Below are 18964 nucleotides of genomic sequence, written 5' to 3' on the forward strand. Positions count from 1 at the left end.
GCAGTGATCTGTTTTGTCTCATAGTTATGCAGTATCCATGCCGTATCCAGTTGTGTTTGTATATGATAATTTAGCCATTCTAGTGGTGTTAAACATATGGATTATTTCCAGATTTTGGCCAGTCTTTAAAAAAAACCAGAAACTTCCATAAACATCTGTGCCTGTGTTGTGATAGACATATCCACCATTTCTTTTTGGGAGTAGTAATCCTTTGAAGAACCCTAACCTGGATTACATTCTTTCCAGGGGTAGATGGTTGGAGTTGGAAGTTCACACTCTCCTGGCAACTAATGGCTTCAGCTACCTAATCCTATGCTTAACACTAAAGACCTTGTTGATTAGAAATGGTTTTTGGGGGCGCCTGGGTGGCTCAGTTGGTTGAACGTCTGACTTCTGCTCAGGTCATGATCTCGCGGTTCGTGAGTTCGAGCCCCGTGTCGGGCTCTGTGCTGACAGCTCAGAGCCTGGAGTGTGCTTCAGATTCTGTCTCCCATTCTCTCTCTCTGCCCCATCTCTGCTCTGTCTCTGTCTTTCAAAAATGAATAAACGTTAAAAAAAAAGAAAATAAATGGTTTTTGGTTGAAAAAAATGACTGGAGTTCAAGCTGTGCAGACTGCCCAGGCAGGTACTCACTCCCATTCTTACATGAACAGAGAGTAAGAATCCAACAGCATCAACAACCTAGACCCTTTGGAATGATATCTGTGTTTGGAATTGTCTTGAGTTTGGACAGTAAATAGGATGCTGTCACTCAACTTCTACCAGGTCAAATGAAACCTCATGTAGAATACTGTCATACTTGCCTAGATTAAAGCCTTTATGAAGGTTCTCTGAAAGGACAAAGAGCTGGGACCTTAGTAAACTTACAGAATGGGCTGTCTGGCTGTTACTGAGCCCGAAACATGTTTCATTGTAATTTGGGAGCAAGGTTAGTTATTAGTATATGTCTACAGAGCAAGGTGCCCATGATGCACACTTTTCTGCACCTTGCTTTTTCACTCAGCAGTTTCTAACAGAGGATTCCATATCAAGAGGAGCAGATCTACTTCCTTCAACATCTGGATAGTATTGCACTGTATGGATCTCAATAAAAATGGACCCACTTTAAGTAAATATTAGACAGGAATTATTTGAAAGTATCAATTTGTTCTCTCTCGAGCAGTAATTCTCAGAGTTGGGGATATGGGCTAATATGCTTCCCTCTCCTAGATGACAGGTCAAGGCAAATCGGTATTGGCATTCCCACTTTCTCTTCCAAGGCATAAGGAGAACCTTGCTTATCAGTCATGTGTCTCTTCTCCAAAGGATCCTAATGAGACCCCAGAATCATTCTCGATAAGTTTCCAGGTGATCACTGCTACTGCTAATCAGTTAAAATTGCTATCTGCCATCTGATATAAAGACTACATGTTTTCCCTAGTCTACACAGTCTTTCTTAGGTACTCCTTCTAACTCGAATATTTCCCTCAAGACCTGTAAAGTATTCCCCCTCAGTGTCTTCATCACCTAAATAACAAGATGAACCTTGGCCTCCGTGTTGGCAGAAAAATAATGTGTATAAAACTTGCTAAATATCAACAATAAAGATGGGTGTGAACTCTTCAGTTTTCAATAACACAAAGCAGAGTTTCACCTCAGACAAATGTAATGTGTTTCCAGACACGATCCTGCTCTCTCTACATAAACTCAGAGGACTAAATATTTCTTTTTCAGCAATCCCATATGATTCTTTACTTGATTCCATTTCTATGAACGTTTTATTCTCTATGCCAGGGACACGAATTGGTAACTCTCAAAGTAAAATTTAAAACCACTAATGTTAATAAATTCAGCATTTTCAGTAGCCATCTCCACATAAAAAAAAGTGAAACCTTGCTCTTCCCTCTCAACTACCGATGAAGTATGTCCGTGAATGATTATAATTACTTACCTGAGGTGCTTGTAAACATAAGTGCCAAAAGTGTTAAGAGCAGTTCTATATGACGCATATTTAGGATTCTGTTTCCAGTGGTTTCTCTGGAAAACAGAGCAAGATGGGTTCAGCCAAAACTTGCAAACAAAAGTATACCTGTCTCATGAAGGAGATTTTAAAACATCTTCTGGCACGCCAACTTTAAAAAAATCAGCACAGTAAGTTTCCATATCCCTTAATAGAGTCACCAAGTGTTCTCAGAACTTTCAGCCATATAGAATTCATCACATTTCAAGGCAGGAAAAATTCCTAATAATGCAATTTTCTAATACAAGAGAGTCTGCTGTACAGAAAATCTACTATTCTATGAAAGAACATTCTGTGAAGTGCCAAGATATGTATGGCAGGTCTACTCATGTAGGGGTGTGTGTGTGTGTGTGTGTGTGTTCTTTTTTTTCTCATCACACCAAAATGCTCATTGTGATCTTCATGTGTGGCTTGAATTTTTAAATATCCATCTTTCTTCATCAGAACTAAGTTCTTGATAAGTTAGGAATTAAGTCTGTTTTGTCCATGACTATATCACTAACATCCCAGCACACAGTCGTACAATGCTTAGTACATAGTAAGGACTAATGCTCATTCCGGAGGAACAGGTGTACGGATGTGCATGCATGTGTGTATACACACATGCCCACGTGTGTTTATTTTAGGGAAACAGAGACAAAGCAAGAGTTTCCTACACTCCAAATGCCTAATCTACATTGGGTCAATGAACTCAAATCTGTGTTGAATTTCAGTCGTACTCTAACCCATCTTTTGTCCTGAGAATTACAATTTTAGAGAGTAGGACAGGGGAAGGGGGCAGCGGGGCTCTTACACCTGGGTTGGCATCTCCAGCTGAGTCTCGACCAGCTGTACAACCTCGGGCAAGTTACTTAAAAGTCTCAGAGACTAGCTGCTCATTACCAAAGGGGAGATGATAAGAAGGCCTATGACCAAAATTACTGAGTGATAGAATGAGCTAATGTTTGCCAAGGATTTCTGGATGCATAGTGGCCTCTCAGTCCCAAATAATTCTCTTACTAACTGCCATGCACCTCCCATACTTAAAAAAGAAGAAAAACAGTTAACGTCCAAATCCTGGATGAAGTTTAAGGGCTATGCAGTCAGACCATTTACATCAATCTTTATGAATAACATCACAAAGCAAAGCATCTGATGTAATTTCCAAGAGATAATAATCAGTCATGTAAAGGGTTAAGTAGGTATGGAAAGTACCAAGTGTTCAAAATAACTAAATTAGAATATTTCTATGGTTCTATGGTTTGAAATCAATCCCCCACCCACACTCACACACACATATTTATTATTAACTATCTATTCTCTTACCTTGGATAGAATGAAACGTGTTGTTTCCTCTGGTGAAGGTTGACACAGCCTTATAAAGGGCACTGCTATTTTTTTCTTGGTTTTGGTTTTTGTTAATTTTCAAGGTCTACTGAGAGATAAAGTTATTAAGAAATAATCTAGCATTCTGATGAGTTAACTCTGAGTTTCAATATGAATCATGTTACGAACCCAGTATACAAATTAGCTGATATTTGCACTGCTCTGTGTATGTAAACATAAAAATTGTATTGTGCTTTTATGGATTTAAAAGATTAAGATATTAAATAATAGAACTCATTTCCAAAAGAAAAACTATTCTGGAAATGTCACATTTGGTACCATGTGTGATGTTGATTTTTTTTTTTTGCCTTTCCATAATATTTGAATTTCTTTCTTCTTTCTTTCTTCCTTCCTTCTTGCTTTCCTTCCTTGCTTCTTTCCTTTCTTTAAAAAAAATTTTTTTTCTGATTTCTAAAGTATTATACACCCAATAGGGGGCATTTATAAAATGAAGATTGAAAAGAAGAAAATAATCTCAATATGAAAAATAATTTAACATGTTTCCTTGTGCTTTTTCTACATATTTTTTCAACTAATTAGGATTATGTTTAAAAAGTTTCATATCCTGCATTTTCCACTCATTAAATGAGCACCTTCCTGTGTCACAAAAATGTCTTTGCTACTATCATCTTAATTGCTACATATATTCCTTGATATGAGTCTAATTATAATTTATAAGATATATTTGATTACAAAATAACCCCATGGCCATCTTCTCATGTCAGACGATATGTATCAGTTTTTGGAGCACGGCCTCTGGGGCCAGACTGGCTGGATTTGAACCCTCATCCTACTCTTTATCAGATGAATAATTAATTAAAGAGTCCTGCCTTTCCTATGTGTTGACAGCATAGTTATAAGTATGGGCCCTCTGTGCAAGCACTCTGTGGAAATCTAACAGTATGACTGCTCAGGAAGTGCAAATATATCCAAGCACACACACACACACACACACCACTCTCTCTCTCCTCTTCCGTTGTGTTTTATTTTTCCATTCATAGCACTTATCGCTAACGGATACACTTTGTTTTATGTTTGTTTATTATCTGCTGAATTAACACACACATTAGATTCATTAACTATATACAGTTGGGCATCTTAGGTGATCACCTGATCCACTGTTACACCCGCATAATCTTACTTTTGAAATGCTTCTTAAATCATGACATCTTGGAAAATATGTTTTAACAGTGAATGTGAAGTCTACCTTGAGCTTAAAAAAAAATGATAATAATAATGCCTGGGTCCCCACCCAGACACCTGAGGTACAGCCTAGGCTTCCTGATTGTTAAACATCATCCAGGTGATTCTAATATGCAGCCAAGGTAGAAAGACACTAATCTAGGGGGCTTATTTGTATACTTAAAAGTAAATTTAATAGATCACAAATATACACATTTAATGATAATATTTATTATTTAAGACATTAAGTATCTGTGCATATATATGTATGTGTATATAAGTGAGTTATCTATGTGCACACACACACATACACACACAAAGAATACTCACAAACTTCCCCTAAATCATCAAATGGAATGAAATTTTCTCTAAACGAAGAAGGTTCTCTTCTAAAAATTGTGTGACTTAGAGTGAGGATACAGACACAAGCCAACTGTTTTCTCTGAACCCAACGTAATACTATCCAGGGCCCCTGCAGAGTGTCTGAATGTTCATTCCTGAGTCCCTGGTTCTGTCCAACTGCCCTGTTTATAGACCCCACCCTGAGCAAAGTGACCATTCTCTAGAAAAAAATAATAATAGTTCACAGAATTTCTGCTGAGGAAGCTGAGACTGAACCAGGTGAATAGGTCCGGATTGTAGAAAGTTACACTGACCCACATAAATAGATGTAGATTGCTTCCGTGAAAATCACCCTTATTAGAAAAACATAATTGAGTACCTCCTAAGATAAGCTGCCTTGATGAAAATCTTAACACCAGTGATTTTTAAAATAACTGTTTCTCTACAGTGTTCAATGCCTAAGTGTTTCACTCAGCCTTCGACATGACAAAACCACCAAATGCAAAGAGGAAAAAGCGATCTTGGACATAAAACACACACATGTGCAAACGTGCGTGCACATCCACGCTTCCACTCCAAGGAAAGCAGCATTTATGTTGAACAAGGGTTGCCCTGTGCAGGGCCAGGAGAATCATCCCCATTTCATAGTCTTTTCCACAGACACCTGCTGTGATCCTTCTGCTTCCCCCACCTCCACCTGTGCCTGTGCCAGTCCTGCTACTTGAACCCTTCCTGCTTCTAACTGTCGGCTCCCTGAATTCTAACAGCCTGGCTCAATGGTTGCCTTCTCAAGGAAGCTCTCCAACGGCTGGTGCCCCAGACACCTGCACACTTGTACACACTGCATTCCCATTACTCCTGATTGATCCCCGCTCCCTGGGACTTCCCTGAGGCCAGAGACCCTGTCTTTCCGTGTTCCCACACCACTTGCTCAGTGCCTTTATATGTTTTTGTGCCGGTGGGAGGGGGGAGCAGTCATACCGTCCCAGAACCTGCATAAACCCAGTTTCTCCCAAATCTACACCCTCCCAAACCATCCAAGGACCTTGGGTTGAGATGTGTGCCCCAGATCCCAGCGTTGCACAGCACCAAATGAGTGTTGGTGGAAGTTCCCAAGAATAGACCAGGGGAAGGGGGTGAAATTCATACAATCACCTCAGGTGTCTATATCTGCCTGGGATTGCCCAGTCATTAATTTGTCTCATAACTGCAGTGCGATTTGCTCAGGGTTCTCACTCCTGGAGGCACCTCGAATTAAAGGCAAACGTTTTGGAATCAGAGAAATTTTGTTGTGAATCTGTGATCTATTACTCAGTAGCTGGATGCCCTTGGATAAATAACTAAACATCCCTGTGCTTTGGTTCTCCCCCTTTAATTAAGCATAATGATAGTGCCTACTTCATTTGGCCTACAGGAAGAATAAATAAAAATAATGCATCTAAAAGTTTTCTATGCCATGACAGACAAGAGCTTAATAAGTGAAAACTACCAAATATTTTAGCCATTTTCACTTTTTCAGGAAAAAAAAATGGAGAAGTTTTAACCTTTAAAATTATACTATCAGGGAAAGTTGATGATGCTGTCTCACCAACTATTCATGTGTGTGTGTGTGTGTGCATATATATGTGTGTATATGCAGACACATGCACATATATACTCAATATTTATATACATATCTGAATATATATATATATATATATATATATATACAGTCCTTACATACGGTGACTCCACTTATGAGTTTTTTTTTCGTTTATGATGGTGCAAAAGAGATACACATTCCGTGGAAACCGTATCTGGAACCTTGAATCTGTATCTTCCCCCAGGCTAGTGTTACGCCCTAGGATCCTCTCTAGTCCCAACTCCTAGTGGGCCAGGGGTTCACGAGGGTGAACAATAGATACATTTACAACCATTTTGTACCCAGGCAACCATTCTGTTCCTCACTTTCAGCACACTATCCGATCAACTGAATGAGATACTCCACAGTTTATTATGAATTAGGCATTGTGATAGAGGATTTTGCCCAGCTGTAGGCTACTGTATGTGTTCTGAGCACCTTCAAGGTAGGCTGGGCTAAGCTATGATGTTCAAGAAATAGATTCCTGTTCCAGTGACTTAAGATATTTTCAGCTTAGGCTGGGTCTGTCAGGACTACCCTCATCCTAAGTGGAGGCAGACCTGTACACATAGTGGCATACATACTAAGCTGATCTTGTTTTCAGAATCCTGGCCCCAGGAGGGTGGGTCGCCCTTTGCCAGGCGGGCCGGCAGCAGAGGGGAGGGGGCAGGGGGTGAGGATGGCATCCGGGCCCGGCTTCTTACCTTCAGAGGGGAGTCCCCGAGGCTGGCGCGGGGGCGGCCGTCCCTCCTCCACCCTGGTGGCCTCTGCGACAGAGGCAGGAGTTCAAACAGCAGGTGAGAAACTGCAATCGCCGCCTCCCCAGCGCTGTGAAACACGAAAGGAAAGAGAGGAGCCGCAAGTGTGATTAAAGATATAAGGCAACTAGAGAAGGTTGGAGGAAAAAAAAAAGGGGGGGGGAGGGGTACCAAAAAAAGCAGAAGAAAGAAAAAGCGTCCGGCAGCCGCCGCGAAGGCTGTAGGTGGGACGCTGCCCCTGCCCAGTGTCTGCAGTGTTGGAAGTGGGGCGCTGCTGGGTCCCGCAGAGTGTTCCAGGTCTGGGTTGCTCCAATCGAAGATGCTCCTGGTCGAGGTTTGCTCCCAGTGGGGGGCTAAGCGATGGGGGGAATCCTCCCAGTCTGAGGTGCTCCTCTGAGTGGGGTACGCCCTGGCGCAGGCGTTTCGGCCCCGGAGTGCTCCTTGTCTGGGGCGCCCCTCCCAGCGTTCTTGGGGTTTGGGCTCCTCCACCTGGGCGCCCCGCCTCTGAGTTCCGGGAGCTGCTTGATCGCGGCGGCGACCGCACACAGCTGGAAAATCCCGCCTCGCCCTTGCACGGAGGTCGGCTGCGGTCCCCGGCTGGTCGCGGCGGGTCTCGGGAACTCTCGGCTGGTGGGCGGTGGCCGAGGGACCCTTAGTGCCCTGGGCGCTCGGTGCTGCATTTGCACACCCTACAGGCCGCCGAAAGGTTTGCACCAGAGTAAAGTCAACCCGCCCGTGGGGCAGAGGGGCACCGTCTGTGGTCAAGGGGAAGGAGCCAGGGGTGGGGGCTGTAGACAGGAAAGAGGCCAAGTAACAGCTCCAAAATGACAGGACGGCTTCTAGAAGTCATCCAAGGTGAGGAGGAAGCCATTGTCTGAAGCACTGAAGCCTCAGATCTGTGCCGAGGCCTTCTGCCTGTGCTGGGGGTTGGGGCGGGGGCGGTTCTCTCCTGGGAAGTAATGGAGAGGGGTCAGAGGTGTTGAACTGAAATTTTAGATTGTTTAGAACAAAAGAAGGGCAAAGGAGAACTTGTACTCCTAATTTTTTGTTTTTTTTGTTTTACTGTGGTAGAACTCAGGATACATTTTTAGACTGGTCTGTGGTAGGGTCTTTCCAAGAAAAGTGAAGAACGAAACCATGGCTGACAGGAAGAACGTTTAATGAGACAGTGGTTTTCATCCTTTTTACTCGGTCAAAATAATTCATCATATAATAAAAGAGAATAATCATATAATTATCTCAAATGCAATAAGAACAAGCATCTGACAAAATTCAACAGGCTTTCTTCAAATAACACTAGGAATACTGAGAATAGAAAGGGGCAGTCTTGATCTGATAAAGAATGTCTATAAGAAACCTGTAGGTAGTTTCATCGTTAATACCGAAACACTTTGCTTTTTTTTTTCTAAGATGGGGAACAAGATAAGGATGTTATCTTTCATCTGGGACAATCCTGTTGTAATAAGCAAAGAAATAAAAATAGAAGACATACAGATTGGAAATGAAGAGATAAAACTACTGTTTTTGACAGAGGGTCGATTTCATGATCACCCCTTTGAAATTCACAAAAGAGTTACTGGAAATAATAGGTGAGTTCAGCAAAACCATGGAATAAAAAGCCAATATACAAACTCAAGTGTAATTCTATATACTAGTAATAGAAATTTGAAAAATGAAACTTGTTAATACTACCACGTATAATACCATAAAAATTAAATACCAGGGTATAAGTCCCTTGAAACATGTACAAATTGTCTACAATGGAATCTACAAAATACTGCCAAGAAAAATGAAAGACCTAAAAATTGGAAGATTGGAAAGACCTAAAAATTGTTAAGATATCTATTGTGCACAAACTGTGGAGTTTATATAGTCTATACATTTTTGACTCTATACGTTATAGAGTCTATATATTTCATGCAATCCAAATCCTAGGAGGAATTTTCAAAGAAATCGAGAAACTGTTTCTACAATTTATGTGAAAATGCAAATGATCTAGAATAGTTGGAACAATCTTGGGGAGAAAAGAACAAAGACTTACACTGACTTGAAGGTTTACAATAAGGCAATACTAATCTTAACTGTGATATTTGCATGAACATATAAACAGAAAATAATAGAGAGTAGAGTAATAGACCCACACATTTACAGCCTATTGATTTTTGACCAGGGCACCATGTCAATTCAATGGAGAAAGAAAATTTTTTCACAAGTGTTGCTGAAAAAATTGGGCATCTCTGTGGGGGAAAAAATGAAGCTTAACCCTCCCCTCATCCTATATACAAATACTAATTCACAGTGGACAATGTGATCATAGTGAACATAAAAGCTGGAACCATAAATACTTCGTGAAGATCCATAGGAGAATATCTCCATGATGTTGAGATAAAAACAAACAAACAAACAAACAAACAAAAACAAACACAAACAAAAACTTAGGACACATAAAACACTAACCATATAAGAAAAATTGATCAGTTGGGTGTTATCAAAATTAAAAATGTCTGCTAATCAATGATTTCATTTAAAAAAAAGGAAGAGGGGCGCCTGGGTGGCTCGGTCGGTTAAGTGTCCGACTTCGGCTCAGGTCATGATCTCACGGTCCGTGGGTTCGAGCCCCGCGTCGGGCTCTGTGCTGACAGCTCAGAGCCTGGAGCCTGTTTCAGATTCCGTGTCTCCCTCTCTCTCTGCCCTTCCCCTGTTCATGCTCTGTCTCTCTCTGTCTCAAAAATAAATAAATGTTAAAAAAATTTTTTTTTAAAAAAAGGAAGAGATAAGGAGGTAAGCCTGGAATAATTCTCACCTTACACCTATATGAAGAGGAATTTATATACAGAATATATTTTAAAAATTTCCACACATCAACAATATGAAGAGAAACAACACAATTTAAAAATGTGCAGAAGACTTTACTTTCACTGAGCAATACATGAATCTTATTGGTGAATAAGGTCATGAAAAAGGTTCAACATCATTAATCATCAGGGAACTACAAATTAAACCATAATGAGGTTCATTTGTCACCCACTGAAATAACTAAAAGGAAAAGAAGCCTGACAATACCAGTCATTGGTGAGGATTGACTCAATCATAAGAGCAGTCTCATACATAACCGTAGGAAACATAAAATGGTACAGTTTGCCAATTTGACAGTTTCCAGAAAGGGACCAGTCCTAGGTATTGAGCTAAGAAAAATACAAACACAAGTCCACAAGAGTGTTCACAGTCTCCAGATCCACAGTAGGCACAACATGAAACCACCCATGTGTCCACCAACAGGGATAGGTTAAACATACCGTGTACAGCCATACAATGGAATACCGCTCAGTAATACAGAGGAACAAACTACTGACACATGCAAAACATTGATGAATCTTCAAAATGTTACATTGTGTGGAAGTAGGGAGTCACAATGCTGCACGCCTAACTTTACTGATAGAAATTTCAAGATCTGACAAAACGAATCCATAGAGATAGAAATCAGAACACTGCCTCTGAGGAGAGGGATTGACTGAGAAATGGAAGGATGGAACGTCCGGGGGTGATGGAACTATTTCTATCTTGTTTGGGATGATAGCTACACAAGTATGCGTAATTGTCAAGACTCATCAAACTTAAAATCTTGCCTTTTATTGTATGCAAATTTGACTCAAGCAAGAGCAATTCTTTGTGTCTTTATAATTCACCAGAATTTAAACCCAGGTCATAAGGTAGACACATCACTGGTTTGGGCTGTATTCATTGTATTTCACACTACCTTGTGTGGTACATGAAGCACTTGTCACTCTGATGGTACAGATGAAGGAAGTGAGAAAGGTCGGTGGTGCTGCTGGCAGGAGAATCCAGGCTTCTGGAAGTTCTGCAGTGTCCCTGTGAGCATATGCTTGGAATCCAGCTATGAGAACTGAGAAAGACCTCAGAGCTCTTCTTCTCCATCCTTAGTTTGCAGAAACCGAAGCTCAGATGACTTGGGAGGTGGTGTGTAAGTTTGGGAAAGGAAGCACTGCAGAAAAGAGCTCAGAGTTGCTCCTGGGGCCAGCCCTGTCTGGTTCTGTGAAGTGTTTCCCTTGTCCCTTCTCGTTCTAACCCCATAAGATAAGTAAGGAGTATGCCTGATTCACCTGAATACCCCTCCAGAGCTCTTCCTCTCCCTGCCCTTCTCAAAGAGATACTCAGCCCATGTTCAGGAAATGTAAACGTTGAATACTTGCAAAGCAGCATATAATACAGACAGTTAAAATATAGTTAAAAAGAAAGTGTATCAAAAACAGGGAAGAGATTATTATAAATTCCTTGTTGTGATATCCCATGTACGTACTTGCTGTAGAAAGAGCCCAAATTAGTCTCCATGCTGTCAAGTAGCTAATGCAAAGAGGTAAATAAAATCAGTTCCAAAATGCCCTGTGTCCATCCACCAAACAAATGTCTGTTAAGTCTAGGTGGGTGGGGAAGCAGGATTAAAGGCACATCTTTCCTGAAGGCGAGGGTGGAGAAATACCCTTCAGAGGTGCTCATTACGAGAGGACTTGGAGTATCATCCACGTTTCAAAAAGCACAATGAGATGTTGCCATTTATTGAATTCTTCTCTAGTCCAAAGAGTCTTCTTCTACTTTTTGATTTGCACAAAAATACAAAGAGTTTGATATGGTTTATTCTCACGTTACCTAAGGTAATTTTGGAGAAATTTTGGAGAAGTTGAGGAACTTACTCATAGTCACACAGCTGGTTGAGAGCAGAGGATAGATTGTTGATTCTAAATTAGGTGATGCTGACCAATCATTTATAGGGCATCCTTCTCACAGGCTTTTTTTTTTTTTTTACTAATTCAACGAAATCAGATGTCACCACAGAAAAGCACAATAGCCCACCAGCATAGGGAGAATCAGATTTAGCAAATAAAAATACAAGATTCGCAGCTAAATTTGAATTTCAGATCAATTTCATATGAAAATTCATTCTTGGAATTCAACTTTAACTGATGTCTTGTAATTTATCTGGTAACCTTAATCCAGGGAGTATAGATTCAGATTATAGGGTACATAGAAGGATGGGTAACTACAGATCCTTTAGGCAACCTTCCAGAAATATGATCTCTTTTCAAGCAAGGCTCAGTAAGGCATTGAGTGACAATGCAAAATTATACTTACTGTCGAGGGTCTGGAGTGCAGTTTTCTTTTGTAGCTAAATCTGAAATCATATATGTTTTAAAGCAGCTCAGCTGAGGGTAAGATCTCCATCCACCTGTAAAATCTGAGCTCTGACAGGACTCCCAGCCTGGGAGGAACTGCTGAGTTCCAGATCCACTGATCGGCTCTGTGGCCCCTGAGGCTATGTGAACTCCTTCAAGGAGTGGTCTTGACTGCATACCTTGACATCACTTTTGTCAAAGAGTTCTGTCAAAATGCTTTACTAATTTCATAGAAATGTTACAACAAACCAATTTCTCAAATTAAAAAATAAAAATAGGGGGCGCCTGGGTGGCTCAGTCAGTTAAGCATCCAACTCTTGGTTTCGGCTCAGGTCATGATCTCACAGTTTGTGAGATCGAGCCCCGCATTGGGCTCTGTGCTGACAGCTTGGAGCCTGCTTGGGATTCTTTGTCTCCCTCTCTCTCTCTACTGCTCCCCCCACTCTCTTTCTCTCTCTCTCTCTCTCTCTCTCTCTCTCTCAAAATAAATAAACAAACATTGTTTTAAGTTCAAAAATTGTAACTGGGGAATATAAAATATGCTGGTATGGTCATTGCAAAATTACTTATAATGATGGCTATTTAAACTCAACACAACTCAAATATACAACAATAACTAATTAGGCATGTCATCTGTGGCACAACAGTGAAATAGAACTCTATGAATAGTTAAAATGTTAAAATTTAAGTGACATGTCAAATGTTTTTATTATGATGTTAAGTAGAAAAAAATGTATAAACCCTACACGCTGTGCGAGCTCAGCTATATTAACAGAACATTTAAGTACAAGTTAAAAATTTTTTAAATACAAATTTACCCAAATGTTTAAAAGTCATTATCTTAGGATGATGGATTTGTGGATAATGCTCACTCTTTTCTTCTTTGATCTTTTCTGTTCTTCTGTAACTTTTAGAGTGAGAAAAAAATATTTCTAAGGAGAATAAAAATATATCAAAGTGACTTTAGAACTTCAAATACTGATTGTAATGGCAGTTGGGTAAGGGACCCCAATGGTATCCACAATATTGAGATGATAAAACTTAGCACCCATTAAAATAAAATATAATAACTTTTGGTAGGTTGGAAACAAGATTTGCTGCTAATATTCTGCTTGTGGGAATCGGAATGTTCTTCACGGTTACATGAAAATTTCGCTCTAATGCTTTTCGTTTGTTCAAAATGTAGAATATTGACAAGGAAAACGGGGCAGGAGAACAAGAAAGAGAGAGAAAGAGGGAAAAAAGAATAGTGAAAAGATCCTAGGCCTTATGGAGAAAGACCAGCAAAAGGAGAAAGGGAAGAAAATGTGGGGTGAAGAGAGGGGGAGCGAGGATAAAAATTTTGGGGCATTTTGCATCTACCCAGAATCAGGAAAATGGAAGTAAAGTTGCTAGATGAAACCTGAGGCCTGAACACCCTTGACATGTCCCCATTTCTCATGCCTCTGCTCCAGTGTCTGGCCCAGGGGCGTAATCCTGCCAGAAGGAATGCAGATCTAGGAAATCTGGTGCACCAGCACATCAAAGCAAGCGCTACTGCCCCTGGGTACTCAGGGAAGCCCAAGTGGATGTCTTCCTTGAGGGTTTGTTTGGCACAGGCATGTGGTACCTCACGTGCTTCCAGAACTTGGAATTCAGGGACCGTTTGTTGGCCACATCATCTTCCTTCCACTTGATGGTACCTTGCATTTCCACGACGTGCTTGAGGGAATCTTGGAGCTCCCCAAACTGCATCCCTCCTGGCTTGCTCAGAGCCTCTAATTCTATAAGAATCACCTTGGAGTCGTTCTGGATGAGGGCACTGTGCAAGGCGATCTCCTGCTCATAGGCAAACTCCCTGCAGTGAGTGATTTCAGGAGTCAGGATAAAAATGTGCCGCCTACTCTTTCGTATGTTGGTTTCCACTGAGGTGGCTGCATCTGGGGATAAAAGACATGGATCAGATTTCCTGTTGATGCATTTTTAAGTCTAATGCTTTGATCATAAATGTTCTGAACTTTAAAAAACTGTTATTGTTATAGCCTGCCATGAGATTCTGACACTGATCAATTCTTCATTCAGGAAAGTGGGAATGAGCTTGGATGGACAACTTGTGTTCATATTCTCCTCACTGTCAGAACATCAGTCCCAAAGCCTTCTTCCTTCCCAGGTAGAGGGGTCCTAACTAAAACAGAGTCCTTGGAGTTAAATGGGAATGTAGAGGGGCGCCTGGGTGGCGCAGTCGGTTAAGCGTCCGACTTCAACCAGGTCACGATCTCGCGGTCTGTGAGTTCGAGCCCCGCGTCAGGCTCAGGGCTGATGGCTCAGAGCCTGGAGCCTGTTTCTGATTCTGTGTCTCCCTCTCTCTCTGCCCCTCCCCCGTTCATGCTCTGTCTCTCTCTGTCCCAAAAATAAATAAAACGTTGAAAAAAAAATTTTTTTTAAATGGGAATGTAGAGATATTTAGCAAGAGACTTAGAATTCAAGTTCATTAACTACATGTTGCCCTCTTCGAATATTAGCTTATGTGTTTAATAGGGCTTAGAACTTTAACTCTTAGGAACCCTTGCTTCTCTGAACTGATTCAAGCCTCTAGGGGAGTCCTGGATTCATGTCTTTCCCCAAGATCTCTGTTTTAGAAGCTGATTTGATCCAGACTAGAAAAATCTTAAGGAAGACCAGATCCCCTTATCAAGTTGGAGTTAATACAGCATCAACTCCAAGATGATAGCAGGTAACTTCTGGACAGACTTAGAAAGAACATGTAAAATACTCAGCTCTCACTGCAAGGAGGTAACAGCACGATCAAAGAAGCTTAACCATGAATGAAACCACGCAAGATATTCCTAGAGGCTGGCAGCTGAAAGACTGCCAATTCATGTAGTGGGAACTAGGGAAATAAATGTTAAATACTGCCAGGTATAGACCTTATGTTGGTCAGGATCCCAACATAAAACTTGGCATACTCAAAGGACTGACTTAAGAGAGTTTAATGAAAGGTCAATTTATAAAAGATGTGGGCAGACCCAAGGGAAATCAATGAGAGATACCTCAGAACCCCCAACATTGGAAATAACACAGGAGGCATTACCACCCTCCAGGTACAAAGGGGAGGAAGCAGTTATGGAACCCTAATGAGTATGAAGGCAGCTATCAAGAGCCCTTGCTTTGGGAGAAAGGAGCCCAGCCACCCTGGCAACCTCACAAGATGACTGCCTCTGACCTGCCCCCAGTGCTCCCTCTTGGCCAAACTCAGCGTGGAGCAGAAGGCAGGGGTGTGATGGATTCCATAATGACCAGCCACCCAGGGCCATTGGATGGAGTGGGATGCAGAGTGGACTTGAAGGAGCAAACAGAAGATACCTAGGAGGGGAAGAAATATACTGATGCAGGCAGTCATGATCTTTTTCTAAGGGAAGAGTGAAGTTTGGTGTTGTTTTGTTAGATCTGATTTTATTTTGGTTGAAGTAAGGTCAGAAGACTTCCCCTTGAGGGAGGGGAAGTAGGAAGTCTTCTCACATGAAAACCAGCACAATGCAGGCTACACGAGCTTGAGCATCAGCGAGCTGTCTGGAGCGAGACGGAGCTACAAGTGAGGTCAATGGATCTCAGAAAGAAGAGATGAAGAGCTTGCAGCCAAGTGTAGCAGGTGCTGTGACATCACGAACAGATGGAATCCCTGCAGCTTCCTGTGCTGGTGTGTCACATGAAAAAGAACATTCGAGCACCATGACTTGCTCCTCTCGACTGGCCTGAGTAGCCAAAGGGAGAGTTGGAGGAGGGAGAAAGAATCCAGAGGAAACTTGGATTACATTTTCCTGAATTGTTCATTTTATAAGCCTCCCAAGCCATTATGGGGTGATTAACATTGCCCAAATAAATATTCCAGGACAAACCGGCTTCACCTTCCATGTATTCCTTTAAATCTATAGATGCTGAATCCCTCTTTTCAGTGGAAATGCCAGGTTAAGTTCACAGTCTACTAAGCATTTGCTTTATTGGAATTACCCTCATGATGCTCCTGCCTCATTCATATTCCACATGCTTCCTGGTCCCTGAGGAATTTGAGAAGGGCCTTAAGGAGGGTTCATGGGTACTTGACATAAATGTAGAGAGACAGGGAGAACCGCTTCTGAAATGCCAGAATTACTCTCAAAGGTACATGGAATTGACTACACTTGATGAAACAGAAGACAGCTCTAGTTGTTGTGAGAATATACATCTGCAAATGTTTCCCCTATACAAGGAAAATCATAAAGACTCTGAGGCCTTTCAAATATTGTAGCCAATGCCTCTGGATATTAGAACAAAATTCTTTGTTTTGTGAGTCCTCTTTCAATTCTTCTAGAGAGAACTAAGAAATGTCAGTTATGTTAGTGGTGGATGTGGGAAGTAAGTAGGGGCAGTGCTTTGCTAAATCCACCCCGCAAAGACAGCTTACTGTGTCTTCACGTCACTGACACTCCTGCGAAAACGTCACGATCGGTTTGGCTATGGGGGCAGGAGGAGCAAAGAGTAAGCATCTCATTCTTCCAGAGCAATACTTAAAAACCCTGGTTTTAAGGCATGGAATAATGATTGCAATTCCCTATCCAACACAGGGAGAAGACCACCTATCTCTTAGGGTTCTGATGAATGTGAATTTCTGTCCTTAATGTATTTTTTTTAAGTTTATTTTATTTTGAGAGGGAGGAGGGGCAGTGAGAGAAGGAGAAAGAATCTCAGTCTCTGTCCGGCGCATAGCCTGAGGCGGGATTGGATCCAGTGAAACATGGGCTCATGATGAGCCGAAATCAAGAGTTGGTCCTTTCACTGAGCCACACAGGCGCCCCTGTCCTTGATGTATTTTGACAGCTTTACCTTCTCCAGGTAGCATATCTCTCCCGTAAATGCATAAGTTATAACCACATTTATTTTCCAGAACATCAGGCAGAATCTGGTAAACAAAATATTCCACAGCACTGGCCCTCTCAGGACTATTTGTATAGTTCCGCGGATAGATAACGTAAGCATCGTAGATCTTCCCATCTGAAAATGAGAACAAGAAAAGCAACTTTATTACTTGGTTCTCCAAATTTGACTCTCACTAGACATTCTTCACTCGATTTTATGGTTGGTGGTGATTGCATCCCACCCCCCAAAATATTCTGGAATCCAGAGATGGTGAGGACAATCTACTGCTACAGAAAGTTATCAGAAAATCAATCTAATCCTAAAGTTCACCTCTTCACTGTCTCACACTGAATGAGAGGGAATAGGCAAGAGCCCGTCCAGTTTAGCTCATCACATCATATTGTCAAGTGTGAGTAATAATTTATTGAGAAATATTTATAGTCATGGATAACGAGTTCTGCTGTTTGGGGCAGATCTCAATTTTATCTTTTGTTTTCTCCGTGCTTACCCAAGGAAACGGAAATGCTCAAGTAGAATTTTTTAAAGGATCTGCATTTCCCACAAATCTAATAATTAGCCCGAATTGAGAGGACCATAGGGAAAATGTAAAATATATCTTCATTCAAAGGAAAGAATGGTGTTCTTGTTTAGCGGGCCACAGTTGTATTCTTTCATGTGTCTACTTATGTGCATAGATAGGACTCTTTATGGAATGGGCTTTCTGGCAAAATACACCCGCATTCTGATGGCCCCTTCTAAACTGTTCACTTCTGGAAAACGGGAACAATTTTTTTAATGTTTTAAATTCCATGAAGTTTCACCAATACACATTTTCCAAACTGTTTAAACCACTCTGGGCTTGGGGCAGATTCTGTTATTTAGTAGGAACAGCAATCCTGTTGGGGAGGAAATCTGAGGTGTTGAGATGAATCTCAGAACCATGAGAAGCAACAAAAAAGGATAGAAAATGGCTACTAAGTGAACTGAAAAAAAAAAAAAGGTCTACTCTGAATACATTTATCAGCAAAATCTGGATTTAGTTGACAGCTGTTAAGAGATCAACAGACAAGTAACCATCAGCCATTATGGATCCTTTCCTTTTGAAGAAAAATTTGAAACTCGCCACTTACCATTCCTACTTTTGTAAGGTCTAGCTATGTCTCTCCAGAGCAGAATAAACTCAATCCAGAACACTTTTAGCGTTATCACCATGATATTGATTAGCATTAACAAGATGCTAAATCCTGTCAGTATGTAGTAGGTACTTTGATCGTCAACTATTCAAAAGATAAAGGGAAGACAAAAATGATCACTATTGTTTCTAGAACAAGGTAAAATAAACAAATATATATGGATGCTGACCTCCACTGGGCATATGAGAGATTCATACAAAAGATGCTTCCCTGGAATTTTCATGGCTGCTTTAAGAATCAGTAAGTGAACATTTATGGAGCACCTACTCTGTGCAAGGCTAGGCATCGTAGGGGATTCTCAGAGCAAAAAAGGTGTCAAGGCCAACGTAAACTTAACTAAGATAGTAGGTAAAAGTGCGATTTTAGCTGGCAGAGGTTCTTAAGAGTGCTGGCTCCGTGCTGGACTGGGCAAGGAAGCCTTCCTGCAGGAGGAGGTCCCTGAA

At 41.2% G+C, this 18964-nt stretch overlaps 2 protein-coding genes across 10 annotated transcripts in view; both read right to left on the bottom strand.

The window, feature by feature from the left end:
• Positions 1-12816, bottom strand: part of IL18R1 (interleukin 18 receptor 1) — a 40771-nt gene extending 27955 nt beyond the window's left edge. The window contains exons 1-3 of one of the 3 annotated variants that reach the window (XM_047852539.1): positions 11025-12816; positions 7214-7337; positions 3305-3410 (exon numbers count right to left, since the gene is read on the bottom strand). In XM_047852539.1, the coding sequence (XP_047708495.1) occupies positions 3305-3410; positions 7214-7337; positions 11025-11203 (409 nt within the window). In that variant the 5' untranslated portion in view covers positions 11204-12816. Of the gene's footprint in view, positions 1-1930; positions 2017-3304; positions 3414-7213; positions 7342-11024 lie in introns of those variants that run through there. The other 2 variants (XM_047852540.1, XM_047852541.1) reach the window with 2 other exon arrangements.
• Positions 12817-12856: 40 nt separating this feature from the next.
• Positions 12857-18964, bottom strand: part of IL1RL1 (interleukin 1 receptor like 1) — a 59315-nt gene continuing 53207 nt past the window's right edge. For 5 of the 7 annotated variants that reach the window (XM_047852546.1, XM_047852544.1, XM_047852545.1 and 2 more), the window contains 3 exons: positions 18459-18605; positions 17296-17463; positions 12857-14375 (listed from right to left, as the gene is read on the bottom strand). In XM_047852546.1, the coding sequence (XP_047708502.1) occupies positions 13990-14375; positions 17296-17463; positions 18459-18605 (701 nt within the window). In that variant the 3' untranslated portion in view covers positions 12857-13989. Of the gene's footprint in view, positions 14376-17295; positions 17464-18458; positions 18606-18964 lie in introns of those variants that run through there. The other 2 variants (XM_047852547.1, XR_007150856.1) reach the window with 2 other exon arrangements.

This window comes from Prionailurus viverrinus, chromosome A3 (assembly GCF_022837055.1).
Source record: "Prionailurus viverrinus isolate Anna chromosome A3, UM_Priviv_1.0, whole genome shotgun sequence".
Lineage (NCBI taxonomy): Eukaryota > Metazoa > Chordata > Mammalia > Carnivora > Felidae > Prionailurus > Prionailurus viverrinus.